Here is a 22,932-nt window from a genome sequence, read left to right as displayed (position 1 = left end):
GGGCTTGGCTCTGCCGCTGCGGGGGCTCTTGGGGGTTGTAGTCCCGAGGCGCTGCTTCCCGGCAGCCTCGGCGCTGGCTTCCGGCAGCGGCGCCTCACCGGGCGGCAGGTGAGGGGCGGCGGGGCCGGGGCAGGGGGGGCCCGGCCGGGGCTCGGCCTCTCCCCGGGGGCTTCTCCGGTTGCGGCCGCCCGGAGTGGGGCCGGGCCCTACGGCAGCCCCCGGGCCGCTTCCCCCCGCCGGTGGGGCAGGCCCGGGCCGCCCTGCTCGGGGCCTGGCTCGGGGGGACCGGGGGCGGCGGGGCCGGGCCGGGCCGGGCCGGGCCCTTTGCGTGGCGGTGGCAATTTTCAGAATAATTTTAACAATTGCTTTCTCTGTCCTGGTGCGCTTCTGCTGACTTACCCAAGGGTTTCTGCGGTCTTCAGCCAAAATATTCCATGTTACAACTGAAGCCCGTTACATCTTGTCATATCCCCTGCGGCCCCAAGGCACAGGGTGTTTCTGCCCTCTCTTTTTCTCTGTGGCAACCATTTATGCACTTAAAGGCTGTCACGCATCTCCTCCAGGCTTCTGCCCTTCAGTCTGGACAACCCTATTCAGGCAGTTTGCTCTTTAGTCTTTAGGGCTCTGATCACTTCTACTCTTCTCTGTATTTCCTTCAGCTGTTCTCTGTATTTTCTCAGGTGTGTTCACAGCTGATACCATGTTTCAGTTTAGTCTGGGGTGAAACTTTTGCCTTTTTTAAAGTCAGGGTGGTAGGAAGGAGCTTGGGAGTCCTGAATATCCTGGAGCCAGGCGGTAGGTTCAACCTTTCAGTGCTGTCAGTGCTGCTCTGATATCTTGCTGAAGTTGTGTTTGTAACTTGTAACTGACACAGGGCAGGTTCTGGTAAAGGCTGAACATCTGGGTGTTATGGTAAACGTTTCCAATTAAAAAGAAGATCTGCTGAGAGAGCAGTGAGCTCTGTTTTCACCTGAACGTGCACGTACAAACTGTCATGGACTTCAGCTCTTAACTGACTGCAAACATGCGTTGTTGCCTTCCAGTGGAAGCTTTGGTTTGTTGCAGTGAGAAACACTCTTACTTTTCCTGCTTATGTTTCGCTTATCTGCTTAGATATTTGTGTTTTGATTGTGAGGTGGTCAGGGTGTTTCTGGTTTTTCACTTGTGTTCAGCCCTGTGTGTTCCCGCATGAGGCCCCTGCGTTGCCAGTGTAATAGAAATTGCTGTTATCAGGTGAAATAGGTGATGCCTTGAGAAAGGAATCAGACATTACCAACACGTGCTGATTAGGTAGAATGGGTGGTGCTTTTGTGGTCCTAGCAAGTTAAAGAAGGCAGAAGGGGAAGCAAGATATGGGAGGAATCTCCAGTGGGGGAGAAAAGAGGTCGGAGTTAAAGCTGATTTGCTTATCTTGCAAAGCAAAAGGGCTGGTGCTTGTGAGAAGAGGACTACTGATTGTTTTCAAAAGCATGTTTGTTTTCTACTGTTACATCTAAGGCAACATAAAGAACAACTGCTGCTAAAAAACACATTTTGTCTCTCCTTCGTTGATGCCAAATGTGGCACTTGCGTGACCCCCTGATGAATTAGTCTGAGGACTTAAACTGGCAAGAAGCTCTCAAGAAGGAGAGAATGCTTCTCGGTTAGCTCAGCTGCCCAACGTAGTGTGTGGTGGGATCTGGCAAACCCCAGAAGTGCTGTATGGGAGGCAGTGAGACTAGAGGGATGGCAAAGCACTTCCCACTGGGTTGACTCAGATGTAGCCTGAAACCGCAGCTGAAGACCACAGCTGATAGATGCAGCTGTGTTGAAGAGCTTTTTATGAAGTGCCAAATGAGAATGCTCTCCTGTGAGTAGTTAGAATGATTAATTTGCAATTGCTCCCCGAGGCTAGGGATGGAAAATAAACCTTTCAGACAGTCCTGAAACTGTGCTAGCTTTGTAATTAAGTTACTGTCTGCAGAGTGGTGGGTACAGTCAGATAACAAATGGGCAGGTGCACGGCTGTTCAAAGCATTTCAGCAATTTCCAAGATTCACAGCAGTAGGACCAGGCTGCTGCTGAAGTGCGGAAACAATCTCCTTATAACCTGATGACATGACAAAGTGTGCACCTTGTTCAGGTGATCTTAACTACTTTTGAGAGCAGCGGGCACTTGTCAGCATTAATGACCAAATTCTAGTTTAGGCAGGGCCATCCTGTGGTGCAAGACAGATGTTTCTGGTGCTTCTCCTGACACACTGATTCTTAATTCTCTCTGAATTATAAAACATGCAGACTGAGAATTGCATCCTTTTGTATAGCACTAAGCGTGCTATCAGCACTTAAATGGAAGTTTAACGTCTTCTCTTGATGAAGCTATCCAAAGGTGCCTTAGGCATGTTTTGATCAGAAGGGGAGGAAATAAAGCCGGTGCTTCTGAAGTCTTAAAATGAGATTTGAAAGATGTTCTTAGCATTATTGGCTTTTATTTTTCTAGCGTGTTCAAATCCCAGAGTCTACTGCAGCAAGAAAGAACTGCCAGCAGAAACTCCTTGGCAAGTCGTATTGCTTCAGGCTACAGCAGGCTACGAAGGCCATCAAAGTAAAGGTAGGAGTTTGAAACTGTGCCTCTGAGGTGACCTTGCCTCCAAGCCTTGGAGCTTCAGAGCTCCCGGGTGAGGCAGTGCTCGGTGCAGGACAGAGAGCAGCCAGCTCAAAGTTCTGCTTTGCTTTGGTTGCTCAGAGCGGGATGTCGGAGCTGAGTGATGAAGCCAGCGAGTCGGAGCTGCTGAGCCGCAGTCTCTCCATGTGGCATGGGGTCGGACAGATGATCTGTCGGGAAGAACTGGATGTTCCTCTGGACTTGCACACGGCCTCCTCCATCGGCCAGTATGAAGTGGTGCAGGAGTGTATCCAGCGGTAAGGAGGGGCTGGAGAGGGCACAGCTCTCTTGTACTTAGGGACTTAGGTTGTTTTTTTTTATCTTCCCCTCTGGCTGCCGTACAGGTCTGCTTAACATTACAAGAAGGGCACACCATGGAACTCCTGATGTGTTCTTAGGCACACAGTTAAAGGGAGCAATCCTGCTGGTTAAAAACGATCTCTTTGGTGATTTGGTGGATGTTGTTCCAGAACTGGTAGGAATTCCCATGCAGGCTTCAGTGCTAGATTTTGTGTTTTTTTTTTTCAGCCTTCTTTCAATGTGGTGGTAGTAGCAGAGACTGCTGGAATCTGCTGTGAGCTATATCTCCAGGCCAGTAGTTCAGCTGAATTCTTTTCTGTTATTTAGTGGAGATCTGGATTTGAATAAGAGGAACTGTGGTGGCTGGACTCCACTGATGTATGCTTCCTACATTGGCCATGACACCATTGTGCACCTGCTGCTGGAAGCAGGAGTGAATGTGAACATCCCGACGCCAGAAGGACAGACACCGCTCATGCTGGCCTCCAGCTGTGGAAATGAAAGTGTTGCTTACTTCCTCCTCCAGGTGTGTATGCTGTAATAAGTCAGTAAAGCCACACTGCATGGTTTAAATGCACAGGGTAGAATTCTCCATCAGTTGTGACCGAAGCTTGCAATTTGTTCTGTTGAGTCCAGCTTCCTGACAGGGATTTAAACTTTCTTGGTATCACACCACAGAGGGGCAGTGGCTAAGAGATCCAGCAGAGGGGATGCAGTAAAGAACGTTCTCTGTTCTCTTGAAGCAAGGCGCAGAGCTGGAGATGAAAGATATTCACGGCTGGACAGCCTTATTTCACTGCACCAGTGCTGGACATCAGCAGATGGTCAAGTTCTTACTCGACAACGGGGCAAACGCCAACTGCAAGTAAGGAGGAATCTGTCACTTCTCAAAAGATTTCCTATTTCAGATAGGAAAGCAACAGTTGATGTATGAATGCACTCAAACACAGACAGGAAGAAGACACCTGCTTTTGTCTTCTACCCTGTGCTTTAGGAAGTGTGGTACACTATTAGCTAGTACAAGGACAGGTGACTTGCAAACAGAACAGTGGAGGCTGCCCATGTTGCTATCGCTTATTTAAACTAGTACAAGAGCAATTAGATTTACTACTGGCTTAATTATGGGATAAACTCCAAAAGAAAACAGGTGCAACTGTTCCTGAACTCAAGTTCAGTTTCTAGTTTTTGGTGTGTGCAGCAAATTCGTGTGACTTAGGAGCCACCTGTACGTTTGTGTATTGAATTGCCTAGGGACAGCAAGAGGTTCTCGGTTTTGCTAGCTCCTGAAAAATAGATTTTGGCAATTAAAGGCAGACAGGCAGCTGGAGGAGCAGCATGTTGCTGTGCAGGGTAACGCTTTCTGCATCTATTTTATTGAGATAGGCCAGAATGCAGTGTGTATATAGAGCCAATATGCTGTATAGTTTGTGATCAGCTAAGGGTGGAGGCTGAAAGTGTCTTATAATGATATGGCAAGGAGTGCAGTGCATTTTTTGATTACTGTAGTCCATGTGTGTTTGTTCCCTTTCTAGGGAGCCTGTGTATGGATATACACCTCTGATGGAAGCAGCTGCTTCTGGCCATGAGATAATTGTTCAATACCTTCTCAATCATGTAAGTGTCTGGACAGATCTCTGTAAAGCTCACAATCTGTGGTTTAAGCCTTCAGAGAGGGAGAACCACAAGGCTAACACCATAACAGTTCTAAGTGTTGTTTAATCACTGATGGTCATCTTTGATCTAAAGTAATGAATTTCAAGGGCTGTTCTAAAAGTAGCTGTTTTCTGAAGGCTCGTACTCTGTGCACTGCTAGTCTTGCACAAGGAGGAGAAAGTCTGATGTGACTGAATATTGGCTGAATTAGGAAGCAGCTAATGCAGTGAGTTTACAGATTGGTGTGCTTGGACTACTGGGAATCTTAAGTCTATCCTAAAGTTTATTGGCATTCATGTCTTTTGAAGTTAAACAGTTTTTAATAGCCCGCTTAGCTGGTCCAGCTTACTTCCAGAAGGAGGCAGCAATGCAAAACATTTCAGATAAAACTAAGTAGCTCCCAGTGGCAATGCACAAGAGCCATATGCCTCCTTGGGGATTGGGAAAACCAAATAGGAAGGCAACAAGGAATTCATAGTGGAGCTTGAGCTACCAAAGATGAGCCTGTATTTCTGATAGGTTTGGAGAAATGAAGACAATTCTTTAGCTTGCTTGAAGATAATTTTTAAATTTTAATAATTAATTTTTATATAATACCTAAGTAATAGTTATCTGCTATGAACACTTCAAATGCCCATTTTTCTATAGGGAGTGAAAGCAGATGTCAGAGATAACACTGGAGCCACGGCACGGACACTGGCTATGAAGTATGGACATACGAAGATTGTGGGGTTGATAGACTTGCATGCAGCCCCAGTACCCAAGGTCTTCTGCAGGGGTCCAGGTAAACAGGTTTTAGTTCCTTCATCTTAAGGTAGAATGTGAAGATAGGTGCTTGATGTCTTGTAAGTATGGGATTTTATATATGGGGTAATATTAGCTGGTCTGTCTTGGAAATACCAGTATTTTTTTTAGGATGTAAGAGGCACAGCTCCAACACTTTTTTTCTTGCCTGCTGGCCCTTTCCTGACCTAGTTGAACTTTCACCCTCTCTTTTAACGCTTCATTTTTTCTTTTCATTGGTTTTATAGGACCAGTAGTAAATGAGTAGGTACGTGAATTATCATGCTGCTAACAGTCTTTGTTTGGACTACAGGAAAATATGAAGAGCTGAGTTCTTCAGATGAATCGTGTTCTGCTCCCCAGAGACAGAGACCTGTTCGTAGGACCAAGGGTCCCAGCATCCATGATGGGCCCCAGGCTTTGGCTAAGATAACAGCAGTTGGAATCGGGGGAAAGAAGCAGTCTCGCTATGGTGAGAATAGTTTGAAGCCTAACCGAGAGTCCTTCATGGTCTCAGGTGCTTTACAGCTATTTCTGTGCCAACAATTTTCTTTTCATTTGGGTTTTTCTATGCATGGTTTATACAAAAAGGAAAACAGTGAACTCCCTCATACAAGGCTATAGAGCTTCTGGTTTAAAACCAAAGTCTGCTGAATGCACTTCTGAGAGCTGGATATCGAGTGGAAAATTATCTGTAGAACAAGCACCGCTCTTACTTCAATTACTGTTCCCCCTCACTCTTGAAAACAGCCCAGCTTCTCTTTTGAGGTGGGCTCAAAGGCTTGAGAGCCCTTCTCGGCTGATGACAAAGGAAGAGGTCACACAATCCAGAAAATAACTGATAATGAAAGGAAATTTGCTACACCTGGACCTGTCAGCTTTGTTTTCCTTGATGCTTGAAGTACCACTTCAAAAAAAAAAAGTTTTCAAGGCCTTTGTAGAAGGCCAAGAGAAAGATCATTGTAGTTCAGACATCGACCACTGGATGCAGTGGTATGAACTTGTCTTCTCATGCATGTGTCATAGCTATAGGTATTCCTCAGGCTGTTACCCAGTTTTCTGAAATAGCCAATATGGGCTTAAAAGCATAGTCAGAACTTGGTTCATCATATTAACACAGATGCATACACCATGGGCAGTGACTGTATCAGCACAATAGCATCTGAAATGGTAGTGGGATGTTAGCACAGATGCAGCAGGGTGAGTTTTACAGTGTGCTTGGCTGGGGGGGTGAAGCGCAGTTGGCACTTTGCTCTCTTAAGCAGATGTTTTTCCACTTAGTGTGGGTGTGGAGATAAAAAGAAATGTTTGAAAGCTAAGTAAGGTACAGTTCTGATATAAGGCTGTTTCCTCTGACTTTTCATCAATGCCACCATCTAAATAAAGTCCAGCTATTTGTTTGTGTGAGGGAAACTATGTATATGAATTCTTTCCCCTGTGCTTTTTAAAATGGATTCTGCTAGTTGAAGTGACAATCTCTTGATTATTTTGAAATCCCTGAATGAATGCTCTTTCTGCTGGAGCCTCCCCGGGGGACCTCCCTGGTAACTTGAATTCTAACTACTCTGTTTCTTCTCCCTTCTTCGTGCACACAGAGCAGGTCCCTCCTCAGGGCTATGTTACCTTCAATGATGATGACAGCTGTGAAGCAGATGGTATCCGGAACCGGGATGTTACCTCTCCAATTAATGAGCAGGATGTGGAGAGCAGCAGCAGCAGGGGTAAATCACTGTGTTGGAAAAAATAATCTATTTGCAAAGCTCACCTGGGTGTGGGACCAGCCCCTTGGCTTCTGTGTTCACTTTCTGATCTGTTTAGCTCTTAGGCAGCTGTGGTCACTGGATCTTCACCTCTGACCTGAGTCTGTAGCATCATAGTATTGTACCAGTGGCCAGAACCAGGTTGTGCTTGACCCTCCAAGCAGAGAGTGAGATGCCCCAGTGGGCAGGGAGAGGAAAGACCATTCTGAATGCTGCCTTCACCTCTCTCTTTAGTACTAGGACTGACCTTGAGAAATCCCAGAACCTGGAGTTGGAGGGGCAGAAGGGAGGCATTCTGGAGCGAGTAAGATATTCCCTTGGTAAAAGAGGTCCAGCAAATTGTCATTAATATGTTGGGGGCTGAAGTATCTCCCTTCTGAGGAAAGGCTGAGAGCACCAATGTGGTTTGGTGTAAAGAAGAGAAGGCTCTGTGGGGATGTCAGTGTGTACAAATCCAAATGGAGGGTGTGAAGAAGACAGATCCAGGCTCTTTTCAGTAGTGTCCAGTGACAGAACAAGAGGTGGCAGGCACAAACTGAAATTGCCTCTGAACGTAAAGAAACAGTTTTTACTGTGAGGGTGACTGAACACTGGAACAGGGTGCCTAGATGGGTGGAGACTCCCTTCTTAGAGATGTTGCCGTTACGTGATTCTCGGTGACTAGCTTGAGCATGGTTTGGGACAAGATACCCTTCAAGATACCCCTGACTGTTCTATGATTCTGTGAAGCAGCACGAGGAAAGCATCTCTGGGCAGTTCCTAAACTAATAGAGGGTAACGTGGCACTGTGCTTGCTCTGCTCAGAGAGATTTTCCATGGATTTCAGTAATGGGAGTGAGGGCTTATTGTAGGTAATAATCCACTTGTCTACCCTGTCACCAAGAGCCTCACAGAAATACACAAACACACACTTGGCCTTCCTGCTCTCTGAGGTACTAAGCAGACTAGGAGAAAGACTAGTGCATGGGATCAGACTTGTGACATATCTGTCTCAGAATTGTCTTGTAATCATGAGTACTGCACGTGAAGGAGAAACCCATAACAAGACTTCCTTTATGCCTTCCAGGAGACTTCCCTGATTGTTGTGTGGCAAAAATAGTCTTGAGTGTAATAAAGCTCAAATTTTTCTTGTTCTTTTCCAGAGGATAATGTTTTCTTCACCAACAACTTAGCAACCATCAGGAGCAGCAGCAGCAGTAGTGAATGCCTGACCAAAGCCCTGGGGGTCAGCAGCGAAGGCTCCTTGGAAAGCAATGAGGTGAGGTTGTCCTTTTTTCCTTTCTCTGCCTTCAGTTTGGCCTGTGCTGTCACCCTTCCACAGCCTGCTATGATTCTACCTCCAAAGAAGGCTGCATTACCAGGCTGGGTGAGAAAAGGTGCATGAAGGCACACGAAACCAAGTTTCTGTATTTGAAGATTACACATTGGCTTGTTTGATCTCTGTCTAGTAGCCAACTATCAAAGCATTCACTCGAGTAGATTTTTGATGTTGAGTGAATGGTTTTTAAGCTCTCTCTGTTGCTTCTGAACTCTTTTTTTTTTTTTTTTTTTGAGCAGTATCTATCTAGCAATCTGTAAAGGACATCCCTTGCTAGAGCTGGGTCAGTCCTTTAGCGTGGTGAGATATTAGGCAGTATCATAAGATTTGGAGAAGCACAGTAATGCTACATTGGCAGTGTAAAATACAGAAAAGGATAGAAGTTATTCAGTGGTTCGAGTCACAGCTCACACCCCAGAGCCAGCTCTGGGCTGGTATGTAGAAGGGTTGGGAACACAGATCCTGTTTCTTGAGGTGCTTCTCACAAATAGGAACTCAGTGCGTTGTATTGGTTTGGGGAGGATTTGGTGCTGCTCTCTGCTCCCGCATGCTGCTTCATAGGCTGGAATTGCAAGAGCCTGTTAATTCCAGGCCAGTCTAGAGCGGTGCTATAACAAGGTGCCATCCTGACAGTGATTTGATTCATCCCTTTCTAAAAAGGTTTTTAGTTATTGCTTGTGTTTGTAGACCATTGTCTGGATTTAGAGCTTTAGGCTTGGAGCCTGCACTTGTTAGACGTAGTGATCCTGGCACCTTTGCGTGACTGTCCTTGACCTTTACATTCCCTGTTGTGTTCTTTCTTTTTCAGGATTCCGACCACGCAAACAGTCCTCCAAGTCGGAAACAAGCCAAAAGCTTTAAGGTCAAGAATCGCTACAGCAACAGTGATAACCAGTGGACCCACTGCCCAGGGAAAGCTGGAGGCTCTAGTCAGCACCTCATGCTTCCAGAGCCCCCTGCCTATACAGGACCCCAGGTAACTGAAGACAGAAAGCTATATTTGAAGTGATGCAGACCACATCACTGTATCAAGCCTGGGAGGTTTCTTTGAAATTGTTCCAGCTGCTTTCTTGGCCTTCTCGGATAAAAGGAAAGTTGTCATCAAAATGTCTTTGATGCCAACCCCCTGCCCAATATCAAGTACTTGTGAAAGAGCAATGTCTTGTACAAAGAACTGCTGGTTTAGGTGTTGATGTTGCTGGGAGGGATATTGCAGATCCTTCAGGGCTGTGGTGGGCACTAGGGCAAATGGTGGGCCGTTAGCTGTCTCTTCCTCAGTTGTTACAAGAGGTAGTAGCTGCAGTGCACAGGCCAGGGGAAGTCATGACATGCTGGAACCCAGGAAGGCATAACAATTACAAGAGGAAGCAGATGTTTATGGTGAAGACGAGAGGTGATGCTGTTGTTTGTGAGAGCATAAATAGTTTTTGTATGGGCTGCAGGACCTGGCAACGTTCCTTGAGCAGATTGGGTGCCTGAAGTACCTGCAAGTGTTTGAGGAGCAAGATGTTGACCTCAGGATCTTCCTGACCCTCACAGAGAGTGACCTGAAGGAAATAGGCATCACGTGAGTATCTGTCAGGTAGTTCTTATCTCTTCCCTTAAAACTACAAATGCAACCTGGTAAAGAAAGCTTAGCTGGTGAGTGCTTCTCTGTTTTGTAAGTCTCCCACACAATTTTGATATCTCTTAGTTCTTGGCCACAGCAAGCTTTTGTTGTGGATGGTGCCCTTGGAAGAACCAGGAGGTTGCAAAGGTCCTCCAGGCATCCTGTTGGGCACGGACAATGCAATGTTTGCTCCCTGACAGTTTGTCGTTCTCCCACCAGCCTGTTTGGACCCAAGAGGAAGATGACTTCTGCCATTGCCCGATGGCACAGCAATGCCCGGCCGCCCAGTGATGCCCTGGAGCTGGCCTATGCAGATCGGCTGGAGGCTGAGATGCAGGAGCTGGCCATTCAGCTGCACAAGGTAAGAAGTCTGCCAGGTGCTGCTCAGTGGCTTTTCATGGTCTAATGAGTGACCAGTAGTGTGTTTCTACATTCTGCCTCTAATGGACTGGGGTAAAGGAACAGGCATAACTTCCAGAGGACACACTAGGTGTTGAGTAGATCAGTTAACCCCATAAATGCAAATCTTCCCCTCTGCATCTACTTGAGAACTGAAATGAAGGGGGTGAGGGGAACTGAATACCTGCCTTTTTTGGTAGCATCACTTCACATGAAGTTGTGCAGCTATCTGCAAACGGGATTCTACTGATTTAGCAAATCAGGTCTTCTGCATATCTTTGGTAAAGGAGAGCAAGAGGAAATTGTAACTTTGGGGCTGGTCTTGGTGTGGATAGGATCTGTATTCAGTGTATAAACCTTGGGCAGTTCTGTTTCTGCTGGTTTTGGCACGTTTCTGCAGGGACCCTCTGGCTGCCAAACCCCTTAAAACAGCAGGGACACGTCAGAGGAGGCACTCTGAGAGTGATGCACAGGACTTGGAGTGATGCACACTACTTGCAGTGGAGTCATCTGCCCTCTTTTCTCCTGCAGAGGTGTGAAGAGGTGGAGGTGATGAAGGGCCAGGTGTGCCAGGAGCAGAAGCTGCGTGCGGTGGCCGAGAGCTGTTTGATGGAGCGGGATGAGAGCTGGAATGCCATCCAGTGCCAGCTCAGGGAGGCTCAGGCCATCACCAAGGATGCTGGGGTCTTACTGGATCAGATCAAGTAAGTTCTTCCCAGCAAATGTCACTGAAGCTAATGGGGAAAATGGGGATTTGGGCTATGCAGAGATCAGAGGTCATACTGTCACTCTTACAGGTGATACCTTAGGGTAAGGCAGGACAGCTTATAAAGCATCTGAACTCATTCTGGATCCTCTGTGGCTTTCTCTAGTGGAAAGTCATGGCCATGTGAGCAGATCTGAACCCTTGATTTATAAATGGGCTTCATTTATAGAATGAATATTTATATATTAATTCATATAAATGGCATGAGTTATAAATGGGCTGTTTTTCTCAGAGTGCTGAGCGCTCCTATTCCAACTCAAAGTTAAAGGATCTCAGCTCCTTTGGAACCAAAAGCCGAAGTGCTTATCTGAGGCCCAAGTAATAGGGAGCATGTGGCTTGGTGACTGCAAGAATGCAGGAAAGAGTTCCTAACTTCCAAAGAGTATCAAAGGACTTCCAGTTGCCAACCCTGGCTAGTTAAGAAAACTCTTTTAGCAGCTCTGATGCCTAACAGAGAAAAGCCTGCCCTGCCTCTGAGTTCAGTCTTCCTTCCCCTACCTGCTATAATGTCCTTTGTTGCCTTTGTGGTACTCTTCTCCGTGCCCCAGCTGAGCCCCTGTTCTGTCATGGACCCTGATCTGTCAGTTGATAGGACTGACGTGTCCTTGAAGGTGACAGTGGTCCTACTGCTACAGTCTCTAGCCCAACAGGGGAGAAGGCTCAGCTCGCTTCCAAGCCAGGGATTGGCTTCCAAAGGACAGCAGAGTGATATTCCCAGAGCACTCTTCCCACTGAGGAGCTGAGGCTGCACTGTTTGAGCTGATAGCATGATGATGTTAACCAGAGAACCTCATGTGTGCCCCTCATGGCTGTCCTGAGGTAGCTTCATTTGCCCATTAGAAACATTGGACTGGGGTTGATTCTCATATTAACCAGATGCAGCCCCTGGCTTAGGCTTTCTCCTGCTCACCCCACCCCCTCCTTCTCTTCTCCCCCCGCAGCTCCTCTGTGGACAGGGGCAGAGATTGCTGTGGAGATGGGGCACAGTGGAGAGCGCCCCGAGCTTTGTCTGGGGCACGTCTTCCTCTTCCTGGGAAGGAACAAGGAGCAGTTTGTAACCCAGGGCGTTAGATGTGGTCCCTCGGCATCCCAAGCAGGTACTTGCAGGATGTAGGAGGGCACAGACCGGCATGCTGTTCCAGAAACCACCCTGTGCACTTCTGACAGGCTTTGTCTTGTTTGGCAGATCCTGTCAAGCAGAGCTGTCCTCCCGGCTAACCCAAGAGCAAGCAGCTGGCAGAGCGCTGGACACAAAGGTGCAGCTGGGAACCGGTGAGAGTTGAGTAGTGTGTCTGGGGAAGGGGGAGAGCTCATCGAACCAAAGAAACAGGAGCAGGGGGTGGGCAAACGGTGGGAGACCCTAGAGCAGGCTGTGTGCTTGCCTTTCAGTGCTGAGAGGGTGAGGCTAGGTGTGATTTGGAATGCTAGATAAGCAGGTAAATGCTTACGTGTAATAAAAAAAAGTCTTGCTTGGGGAAAGCATCTGAAGTATCCAAGGAGTTTGGGCTTTCACTGCAGCAGAGTTTCACTGAAGCTCTTGATCTTTTGCAAGTCAGAAGTCCTGGGGTCTGGTAGGTGTTTCTGGATAAAAACATAGAGCTGTAGCACAGGCACTCAGTGGCAGTCGTGCTTAAAGATCCTGTGGCTTCACCTTCCTGCACTGCACTGTGGGCCCCTCAGGTGTGTTACTGCACAGAGCAAGGTCTGAATCAGAAACAGTGGCTGGTTCAGTGACCCCGTCTGGTGGATCGTGCTGCTCATGTAATGAGGCAGACGGCTGTACGTGGCTGGGTAGGGTTGGCTCTCCAGCTCCCGATCACAAGGAGCTAGCAGATGGTCCTGCTGCCCTACATGATGTGCTCTTCACTGCTTGTGTTTTAAAAGTGACATAATCAGAGACGATTTCAGTCTGCTACACTTAATCTTTGAGATCTGTCTTACTGTGCGACCAAGCCAGTATTTCTGAGGGGTGGGGGAATCACAAGTGGTATAATTGGGGGACAAAACTCGGTTTCTGTTGTGGGCAGTTCCAGTTCCCTTCACATGTGACTCAGAACCCTCAACTGGAACCACTTCAGGTGTAGACACCTCACAGCAACACCAAGCCCTTGTCTCCTTTGTTGCAGAGCATGCAGATTGACAAATGTGTGTTTTCTTTCTTGCAGTGCGGGAAGGATGGCCACCTTCCTTGAAGTCTCTGAGCTTGCCTGAGCTGTCAGCTGTTCTAGAGAAGTGTGTGGGAGAAATGGGTAAGGTGGGGGAGAGGACGCTGGTCATGTGAAGTGACTGTTGTGCTGGAGGGGAGGCATGGTGGTGCAGGCTTCTGATGGTTTGGCAGTGGTAGGGGTTAGAGGGAACAATCCCCTCTCGTTCAGGGAAGTCTCCCAGCTATGAAGCTGTTGCAGGCATTTTCTTGCACTTACTCTCACCCCAAACACTGGGCTCTGCCTTGGCATCTGCTGACAGGTCCAGACTGAGAGAAGGGGATCCATAGCCCCCTGTGTTCTCCTTGCTGCTGTCCTCTCCTGCTGCTCAGTGATCAGAGCTGCATGTGAAGGGGTTCCCAAAGCATGTGCCCTGCAGACAGGAACTTGTCCCAACAACAGGCACATTTTTGTTCCATGGGCCCTGCAAGGAAGGAGATGGCACAGAGGCAGGATAATGGTGGCTGAATGCAGCCTGCAGCCTGTTCTTTACCACTCGCTGGCCTGTTGCTAACAATGAGTTTTCCTTTTGGTTTGTCCTCAGGTAAAGCTCTGCAGACTGTGACTCAAAACCTCCAAAGGCTCCAGGCCCCAGGGCAGGGCGGGCAGAGCTGGCTAGAGCCTTAACAAAGCAGGATGGTGAGTGGGAACTGATGACAGCTGGAAAGGGCTGGGGAGTTGAGGGAGCATCATTCCTTGCAGCAAGCAACAGCCACCTGTGGCTTGTGCCCAGTGCTTGCTCAGAGCATCCACCCTGAGGCATTACTCCCGTCCTCACGTGCCCTTCGACTGGCTTTTTATTTGGAAAAACCTGTCTTTGTGCCTCCCTGGAAGGGTAACTGTCCTGTTTTTTTCCTGGTGGCTGCAGGAATACTGACGTCGGGTGACTGTTCCACCCGGAAGCTGAGTGTGCCTGGGAGAGTGAGCGTGAGCACTGTGCTGGCAGCACCGCAGCTCTGCTGAGAGCTGGCTGATGTGTGGAAGAACGTCTCGGCCATCAGAAAACGTGCCTGGGAGAATGAGGGACAGCAGAGGACAAGGACTCAGCAGCTGTATGGGCCTGACTGTTGTTTAGGTTCCCCGGAATGTGTTGTCCATACTGGAAGGTTAAGTTAAGAGGACAAGCACTGAGCCCAAAGGGTTTATCTGCCTTAAGCTCCCCGTAGCCTTTGTCATTCAGGGCTGCATGGTGTTAGAAAGCTGACAGCTACCTACAGCAATCAGCTATCCTTTTCAGAATCCCCTCCTGAAGGCCTTCAACACAGGTGGATTGGTAGGTGCTCAGGAGCTGACACAGAAAATGTATCTGAGGCAATAAGGAGGGCAGGCTTGTTGTGGATGAGTAAAGTGAGCAGAGGGGGTGATGTTTTGCAGTGAGCTCCAGAGAAGCTCACACAGCCCTAGTCTCTAGCTGGAGCAACTTCCCTACTGCTGTCTCGGATCTGTACTTCAAAATCTCTCCTAGCCAGCCTGCCTTGGTTCAGTTCAGATTCTTGCCTGCCTCTGGGGTCACTTTTGATCATGTTTTTCACTCCCAAATAACTGTTTTTTTGTGGTAAAAGCTTTGTGGCAGAGACTCCAGTGGTCAGGTTTGTCGGTGCCAAGATCCCAACACTGACAGTGGTTGCAAGGCAGATGTGCCCCTGGAAGGACATGAGAGGGAAGGAAAAGCTCAAGACTGTTTGGTCTCCTTTGCCTCTGGCAAGCAACAGAGTGCCAAGGCGGGCAGAACAAGAACAGAGGAATAGATCTGTCCCCACGCGGGAGGCAGATTTAAAAAAAAAAAAAAAATAAAATCATATCCCAGTTGCAGATGTAGCTGCAGTGCTAAGCTTTAGTCCCCAGCTTTGCCTGCCTTTGGTTTCCAGGCTTCAATGCTAGGAAATAAGGCTGCTGAGGCATTCTTGTGTTGGCACTTTGTGTGTTTTCAAAGGGCAACTGCATGTTGCAGGAAGAGGCCCCCTCCCAAGGGGACTGCCCGGTCTCTTGGAGCTGGGCAAACAGCCACAGGGGCTCTGGTGACAGTTACATCGTAGAAAACAGCTTCCAGCAGTGTGCAGCAGCTCTGTTCCTGCCTATTGCTGAGTCCAAGGTGGGTGGGAGGGGGGGAGGGAATACCTGTGGTCTGACCGTGGCCTTAACGAGTCTGGAGAAGTCCCCTTCTCTTTGCTGAGAAGGGAGAGAAACTGTGTTCTGAGTTTTGTTTTGTTTTTTAACCTTCAGCGTTTGTGATTAAGTGCAAAAAACCATCCCAGCTCCATCCTTAGCTAGTTATCCCCTTCTGATCAACTGCCCAGGTCTACTTAGGCTTGAAAATGAGTCTGCCTTTGGTGAAGGTGACATCCAGCTGGGCTGTCCCAGTGAATCGTCCCTGGGGCGCTGAGGCAGGTACGTACACCACTTGGCACACCTGCACTGCTGCAGCCTGTATGCACCTGGCAGCGTGCTCAGCTGGGGAATGGTGCTCCCTGTTCATGTTTAACTCTTGAAATGAAAAAGCTGCTGTTGTGTGCCTTGTTTGGGGAATGACATGGGTGTATGCAGGTGCCAAGTGCTGCGGACAGTAGGACAAGGCTGCAGGAGCTTTCATACTGAAGCACTGTTGTTGTGGCAGAGGCAATTATTCTGAGGCAGCATCCCTGAAAGCTGCTCAGGGTATTGAGGACATGCTAGGAGCAGGATTTGGGGCCTTGTCCTTCATTCCCTGTTACAGAACGGGCAGGCTGGAGACTCGCAGTGTAGGTGTGAAGGAAGCCCAACAGCAAAGATTCTCTGGGAGCCCAGCTGTGAAGGCTCAGAAGGGTGATAGTGTCCCAAGGGGGACACCAGGGAAGGGGCTTTATAGAACTGTGTTCCCTTGAGGAAGCAATCCCTTGAATGTGTGCCTTGACAGTATTCAGTGCTGAAAGGGTGGCTGTGCAGGCAGCAGGGAGTCTGGTGCTACCCGAAGTCAAGCTGTCCAAATTAAATAGCGTTTGTTGACTTGGCTAAAACAATAAAATCCAAAAACCTGTTTCTGGTGTCTGGTGTGTGGGCTTCTCGGGCAGGAGCTGGTGTAGAATTGTGAATAACCTGACTGATTTCTTTCAGGACCATGGGGAACACACGTAGTGTTTCCAGCTTTCTCCCCCAGGTGGCTGCAGGGCTCTGGGGCTGCCTTGTCCATGGCTTCCCAGTCCCTGCCTGGCCCCTGTTGGAGGCGATGCCCTGGCAGCACTGGCTGGGTTGGTGCTGGGGGAACTCCTGTAGTCAGGCAGTACCAGAGCTGCAGAGGAGGAGGGTGCATAGGTAACAGTGAGCTTTTTTAGTTCCTAGCTGGGAACTGCTGCTTTTACACCCAAAAGGTCTTAGCTGCCTGACAAAGGCGGCGGTCTCTGCAGTAGCTCAGAAATGAGTTTAGGCCCTGTTGAGTTGTGTGCTGGGGTTTTCTTAAGGTGAAATGCTGATCTGGTGCCCAGCTCTGGTCTGAGACTTGTGAGCTGTGTCAGTGTGACTGTGCTCTGCCAAACCCTCAGCCGAGCTCTGATCTGGCACTAGACAGGTGGGCAAGAGGAGCTCCCCTTCAGCAGCTCTTACATAAACCTGCTGTCTGCTCAGAAGTAAAGCTGCTGTGCTGAAACACAAACCAAGCTGACCTGGGCTCTGAACGGATGGGAGTGGAGCAGAGAAGGCTCACACTTGACTCCCCGTGGTCCCTGGATCACCAGCCTGCCTGTGGGACAGTGCAGCCAGGGCTGGTCCCATACCCAGTTCAGAAGCTGCTGCGAGAGAGCTGGCACCAGCTTCCCTTTCATGGTGTCAAGAACTGCTGCGTGTCCCTCAGCTTCCTCTTGCACACAGCAGCACTTGGGAGAACAGTACACGGAACCCAGGGGCCAGTGTTTGGGGGGGCAACTAGCTGACCTCAGGAGGAGGGCCAGCTCTTCCCGAGGCCCTGTGGCCCTGGGCAGGCCCAGCAGCAGCTCCTGGGGCCATCCCCTGGTGGGAGAGAAGAATCCAGGCTGCACTCCAGCTCCTGGCCGGGAGAAACTACCTGCTCCCTTGTTCTGTGTGTGGCTCGGCTCTCCTGGTACCATAGCTGGCATCTGGTTTTGGTAACTGTTTGTATTATTTATCACCATGTTGACTTATTTTGCTGTTTTTGTCCTTGTGTAGCCTGTAATGTAATCCCAGGGCGGGGAACACGGGGCTATCTTGAGCGAGGAGCTCTTGGTGCCTGTTTAATATCCTAAAGTGAGGAGTGTGTGTGCATAAGCGCACATCACTGCCCTTACACATGCAGCTGCCTTTACCTTGGTGCCTGAGAGCCCTTTTCCCTCAGAGCAGACACGTGGCATGCTCTGCTTGCTGAAAAATAAACATTTATTTACATCTGAAGAGAGTCAATGTGCAAAATGGTCTCACAGGGCTTACAGCTGTCCGGCAAACCTCCTGCTTGGCCCTCCAGCTTCACGTGCCGCTGTGGCTGAGCTCTGTCCTTCCCGTGCTCAGGGCAGCTCTCCTCGAGCTGCCGTGTTTCTAGGAGGCTCAGCCACGAGCCCAGGGGCTGTGTGAGCCCCTTGCCCAGAGCTGGAGCACCGCCTGTGTCCACTTGCATGGAGCGGGGAGCAAGAGCTGCGTCCTCCCTCCTGATGGAGCAGCCTCGGCAAGGCAAAGCGCGGCACGGCAGGAGTTAGGGATGGGGCAGCACTTCTGTCCTGCTGCTGAAGGCAAGAGCCGGGGGGCTGCTGGTGGCTGCTGCTGTGCTCAGCCCCTTTTTTGGGAGCACCGGGACCAGTCCTGGACACGGAGCTCTCGGTTGCAGCCGGGCTGGGCTTCCAAGATGAGGTGCGGAGGCGCTGCTGGAGGCTCCTCTGGGGTTGGGGTGCTCCCAGTGGGGATGCTGAGCTGGGCCACAGCAGCAAACTGGGCTCCCAACAGGCTACTTGGCAGCGAGGGGGTGCAGCCAGTGCTTGGCCCCCTCTTGGAAAGCAAAGCTCTTCACAGCCGGGCCCCAAAATGCCCAGCTTTTTGCCAGCCTTCTCTTCCCAATCCCAGGGCCTTTCCTGTGCAGGGCTCGCTGCGGAGGTGGCTGGGCCTGGGGGGCCAAGGGCAGGCCGGGGTCCGAGTCCTTCGCTCTCCCCTGCAGTGGTTTTCCCCGGCCCCACCAGAGAAGCAGCAGGGGCAGGATAAACACAAGCCCAGGTGCTCAAGCGCTGCGCTAAGCTGCGTGCATGCCCCTCGGCTGCCGGGGGGCTCCAGGAGGGCTCTGCCACAGAAGGAGGTCGCAGAGAGGAGGAAAGGGGGCAGCTGGAGAGCAGCGAGGAGGGAGGCAGGTACCGATGCCATGGCCTGCAGCAGGTGGTGAGGAGGTGAAGAGCTTTGCAGGATGACTCCAGAACAAGCGTCTCGGGGTGGCGGCGAGGGCCCTCACTTAGGCGAGGAGTGGATGCTCTGGATTGGGGCAGCGCCAGCCCTGCAGGGCCCGGCCTCCATCCTGCTCCCGCATCCTGCTTCAGCTGGGCCTCTCCTGCAGCCGGCATCGTCTGGTGATGCCAGCAGAGGTAGGTGATGGTGTGGGGCCGGGGAGCAGCAGGCTCGGCTCCTCGCACCGCTCGCTCGTCCTGCGTGAGCACGGGGGGCTGGCGGTGTCCGAGCAGTGCCCGGGGCCCCTCACTGCGTGCAGCAGAGCGCGGGGTGGTCCAGCTTCCAGAGCTGCCATTTCTTCTTCATCTCGGACTTCACCTGGTAGGGCAGCAGGCTTAGGGTTTGGCTTTTTGTGCCCTCCCCAGACCAAGCCACGTGAGAGGCAGAGTCGCAAAGCCTGCGGCTGGCACGACCCGAGCCCAGCTCCCACCACCCACCCCGATAAAGCTAAGGTTAAAGCAAGGTTAAGGGGTTTTGCCGGCTTCTGTGGGGCAGCAGCCAGCGCCACAGCATTAAACTGGTGCCAGGGGCAGGGCTGGGGAGGGCAGGGTACGTACCTCCTTGTTGGCAAAGCAATACAGCACAGCCACCAGGAAGCCCTGCGGAGAGAGCATGGATCCGAGTCCCACATCAGTGCATGGGACTGGCTCTGTCTCACCTCTGGGTGCTTTTAGGGTCACCCCAGAGCATCCCCAACACACATGGGCATCAACTCAGTCACCATCACACGCTCAACAGGGCTTGGGTAGGAGGCTGGTGGCCCCGTCCCCCATCTCGTGCAGGGACTGGGTCAGCACAGGGGCAGCCAGCTGGAGGAGGGGGCCCCATTTCTCATCCCATGGTGCGAGGACCCCCGAGTGCTCTCGCCTCACCTGGAAGGAGTTGAGGAAGAGGGTGAAGAACACCTTGACGTAGCGCAGGATGCCCGTGGTTTGCTCGTCGGTGGCAAAGATGAAGACAACTTCATGGATCCCAAAGAGGGGGATGAGCGTCAGCGTGGCTTTGGCCAGCCTGAAAAGAGCACGAGGGGGGCAGGGCCCTTTGGTGATCAGGGACGAGCTCTCATTTAAGCTGAGTGGTCATTTAATAAGGCACGGGATGGGGGAGCTGGCATGGGTGGGTGGCCCCGCTCACCGCAGCTTGTAGTCGGCGTAGCCCTTCTGGTTGGCACGCAGCTTGGCCAGGATCACCTTGAGGATCCGCATGAAGATCAGCAGGTTGATCTGGGGGAAAGGGGGGCACCCATGGACCAGTCCCGCCCTGGGGCCAGCCCTCCCTCCCTCCCACCATCCCCGAACCCCAGCCAGGAGCCGGCTCCAGCCCCCAGGGATGGCTCTGGGGGTCACTGGGGCCCCCCTACCAGGGAGGCGAGCAGGATGGGGATGCGGATGATCCACCAGTAAGCCATGTTCTCGTTCAGCGCCCAGCACCTGCCCGGGGAGACACAGAGAGCAGCCCGGTTTATGATGTGCCAGGGGTGCAGGATGAGGCCATACCCGGCCCTCTATGCAGCCACTCACTCCGCGTTCTCCTTCAGGTACTTGGCGGCCATCCAGGGCACCACGAACACCACGGGGGTCCCTGCAAGTCACACAGCAAACCCTGTAAAACCAAGCACCCGCCTGAGCTGAGAAACCGCCCCCAGGCTGGGGACGCTGCGGGGTGGCAGCTTGGCCCAGGGCCCGTCCCCCCCTGTCACCGGGCGCCCGGGTGGCTCCTACCCCAGCCCAGGTACAGGTAGAGCCTGTAGTAATTCTTCTCGGAGAAGACGGCACCGATCAGCAGTTTGTAGAGGTAGACGGCTTCCACCAGGAACCAGTAGTGGTTGGCCAGGATGCAGTACTGCATCAGCACCTGCGCCGCACGGCAGCCCAGCGCCGCCTGCCAAAGGACACCCGACATGGGGCTGAGAGCTCACCCACAGGGTGCACAAGTGCACCAAGAGCTCACCCACAGGGCGCACAGGTGCTCCAAGAGCTCGCCAACATGGTGCACAAGTGCCCCAAGAGCTTGCCCATGGGGTGCCCCAAAAACTTGCTTACTGGCTGCGTGGGCACCCCACGAGCTCACCCACTGTGTACGTGGGCTGTGTGGGCACCGGTCCCCAGCCGCACGCCCTCCCCAGGGTCAGTGTCCCCCCATGCTCGGTGTCACCCCCCCGGCCGTGCTTGCCTCGTGGCTCAGCAGGGCCTGCCAGTCGGCCACCTGCACCACCTCCATGCCCCAGCGCCTCTCCAGCAGCGCGTCCTTCACCATCACCGAGGTCGCCCGCAGCCCGAAGGAGGCGAAGAGGTTGGCGTGGATGTAGTTCCTGGTGCAGTGGAGCTTCCTGGTGAGAGCGAGGGGGTCGGGGGACACCCCTTGGCCGTGGCTGGCAGCCACAGACAAGGGGCTGTGTGCGGCAGGGGCCGTGGCCCTGCTGGGGCTGACCCCCGGTGCGTGGCAGGACTGCAGCCCCCAGCCTGTCCTACCTGAAGACGGTGAGCACGAGCAGGGCAGAGACAAGGGTCAGCAGTGACAGCGAGTACCCCACGGTGTAGAGCACTTTGAAGCTCACCATCAGCCTGCGGGCACCCTCCTGCACACACACACCGCTCCGCTGAGCCCGGCTGAGCAGCACCCACCGCGCACCCTGGGGTGCCCCCACCCCGGTCACAGCTCCCACCTCCTCCATGGTGGACTCCATCTCCTCCTCGCACTGCGAGTAGTCCCGCCAGGGCTGGCTGCCGTTCACCGTCACCCACTGCCCGTCCACACCGCACCTGCGGCTCACCAGCCCGTGTTTCACTGCGGGCACAAAGCAGCAGAGGCTTCCTTCGGGCTGCCGGGGGCCCCAAACCCCCACCCCACGATAAAACCATGGCTCTCTGCAGGGGCACTGGGGCACACAGCCACGGCTCACACCCACAGGGCCGCCTCTGCTCTGCCCTCCCCGTGCCACGCGCATCCCAAGGCTGTGGGACCCCGCTCACCCCCACGCCCCCAGACCCTCCAGCACCAGATCCCGCTTCCCCACGGGGTCCGGGATGGCCGAGGCTCATCGTCACCTTTCTCAAACCAGGGCAGGTAGAAGGGGCAGGAGACGTTGACGGCGGTGCCGGGGCTCCCGTCGGGCCAGCAGGCGTACATGTCGAACGTGCGGTTGCAGAAGAGCCCTGCCATCAGCAGCACCGCGCGGGGAGAAGCCGATGGTCAGACGCAGGTGGCACGGCCAAGCCTGGTCCCACTGTCCCCACACCACAGCCCCCTGGTACCCCAGCCCTTGGGTGCCCCCCACGGAGACACCCAGTCCTGGTTCAGCAGCCCTCTGCGGGTGACCGGTGTCACCGGGAGGCCAAATCCCAGCCCCACGCCCCGCGCCCAGCCGGGTACCTGCCGGGTACGGCTCACTCGCCATCCTCCTCAGGCACTCGTCTCGGTACCGCATCCACTCCTCGAAGGTCCTCTCCAGCACCTTGGCCCCGCTGTGCTGCAAGAGCACACCCAGAGCCCGGTGTGGAGCCACCAGCCCCACACGCTGGGGGCACAGAGCCCGCAGGGGCCCGAAGGAACCCGAAGGAACCCGAAGGGACCCCCCCGGCACGCACCGGCCCCGCAGCCCCGGCTTGCACCTTACCGGCACGGAGGAGAAGAGGCACATCCAGGCGAGGTGGACGAGGCTCCGCCGGTACCGGGGCGCCATCAGGTCCCTCATGGCTGTCCCCGCCGGCCCTCAGCACCCCGATCCTGGGCGAGAGGCGGCTGCTGGGGGCGGCACGGCCGAGGGCTGCGCCCCCCGGGGCAGAACCGGGCTGCGAGCGCGCCTCTGGCTGCGCTGGGAGCAAAAGCCACTTGGGGTAACCAAGTGCCAGCCTGGTGCCACCGGGCTGCGAGCTGGCGGGGGGCGAAGGGACGGCCCGGGGGGGGCACCGGGGTGCCCCAGCCTTGGGAAAGGCTCAGGGCTGGACCCCCCCGGGGCTCCCCCTTGCAAAGGGGCGCACCCCACCTTCCCCGGCCCAGCCTCGCCCGGAGGCTCCCGGAGCTCCGCACTGCCCACGGGGAGGGGGTGTCCCCCGCCGCGCAGCCCCTCGGCGCCCCCCCCAGCCCCTCA

The 22,932-nt window shown here is 52.7% G+C and overlaps 2 protein-coding genes across 5 annotated transcripts; one reads left to right on the top strand and one right to left on the bottom strand.

Annotated features, from left to right (window-relative positions):
* Nucleotides 1-58: 58 nt before the first annotated feature.
* Nucleotides 59-16,449, top strand: ANKS3 (ankyrin repeat and sterile alpha motif domain containing 3). 4 transcript variants are annotated; one of them, XM_084537232.1, is made up of 18 exons: nt 59-108; nt 2,480-2,590; nt 2,726-2,901; nt 3,272-3,470; nt 3,688-3,809; nt 4,477-4,558; nt 5,246-5,381; nt 5,694-5,852; nt 6,976-7,101; nt 8,283-8,398; nt 9,267-9,434; nt 9,901-10,025; nt 10,287-10,428; nt 10,998-11,170; nt 12,419-12,504; nt 13,398-13,481; nt 13,981-14,075; nt 14,305-16,449. In XM_084537232.1, exons 3-17 carry the CDS (start codon nt 2,732-2,734, stop codon nt 14,061-14,063), a joined length of 1,971 nt encoding a protein of 656 aa, XP_084393358.1. In that variant the 5' UTR covers nt 59-108; nt 2,480-2,590; nt 2,726-2,731; the 3' UTR covers nt 14,064-14,075; nt 14,305-16,449. The 4 variants fall into 4 exon arrangements, 3 of the variants coding, with proteins under 3 accessions (XP_084393358.1, XP_084393359.1, XP_084393360.1); XM_084537233.1 differs by lacking the exon at nt 59-108 and adding an exon at nt 663-795; XR_014698328.1 differs by lacking the exons at nt 13,981-14,075; nt 14,305-16,449 and adding an exon at nt 12,174-12,329 and having other exon boundaries at nt 13,398-13,446.
* Nucleotides 16,450-17,780: 1,331 nt separating this feature from the next.
* On the bottom strand, nt 17,781-22,579 carry LOC311445425 (glucagon receptor-like). The gene is made up of 13 exons (XM_084537508.1): nt 22,459-22,579; nt 22,215-22,311; nt 21,890-21,997; nt 21,508-21,629; nt 21,314-21,420; nt 21,015-21,171; nt 20,564-20,723; nt 20,363-20,423; nt 20,203-20,272; nt 19,977-20,065; nt 19,715-19,853; nt 19,400-19,441; nt 17,781-19,160 (listed from the first exon to the last, which is right to left on the bottom strand). Exons 1-13 carry the CDS (start codon nt 22,534-22,536, stop codon nt 19,089-19,091), a joined length of 1,302 nt encoding a protein of 433 aa, XP_084393634.1. The 5' UTR covers nt 22,537-22,579; the 3' UTR covers nt 17,781-19,088.
* Between the last annotated feature and the right edge of the window lie 353 nt (nt 22,580-22,932).

The sequence above is a fragment of the Aythya ferina genome (assembly GCF_964211825.1).
Source record: "Aythya ferina genome assembly, chromosome: 15".
Taxonomy (NCBI): Eukaryota; Metazoa; Chordata; class Aves; order Anseriformes; family Anatidae; genus Aythya; species Aythya ferina.
Note: the sequence above shows the minus strand (reverse complement) of the source record. Positions and strands in the feature narration are given on the sequence as shown.

What these genes read in the sequence shown, in the direction of transcription:
- ANKS3 (XM_084537232.1), top strand. Translation starts at nt 2,732, where the DNA reads ATGTCGGAGCTGAGTGATGAAGCCAGCGAGTCGGAGCTGCTGAGCCGC. An exon ending in GTCTTACTGGATCAGATCAA is followed by an intron (nt 11,171 to 12,418) that starts GTAAGTTCTTCC and finishes CTTGTTTGGCAG; the next exon opens with ATCCTGTCAAGCAGAGCTGT. An exon ending in GAAGTGTGTGGGAGAAATGG is followed by an intron (nt 13,482 to 13,980) that starts GTAAGGTGGGGG and finishes GTTTGTCCTCAG; the next exon opens with GTAAAGCTCTGCAGACTGTG.
- LOC311445425 (XM_084537508.1), bottom strand. Translation starts at nt 22,536, where the DNA reads ATGAGGGACCTGATGGCGCCCCGGTACCGGCGGAGCCTCGTCCACCTC. An exon ending in TACCTGAAGGAGAACGCGGA is followed by an intron (nt 20,273 to 20,362) that starts GTGAGTGGCTGC and finishes CTCCCCGGGCAG; the next exon opens with GTGCTGGGCGCTGAACGAGA. An exon ending in TACGCCGACTACAAGCTGCG is followed by an intron (nt 19,854 to 19,976) that starts GTGAGCGGGGCC and finishes TGCTCTTTTCAG; the next exon opens with GCTGGCCAAAGCCACGCTGA.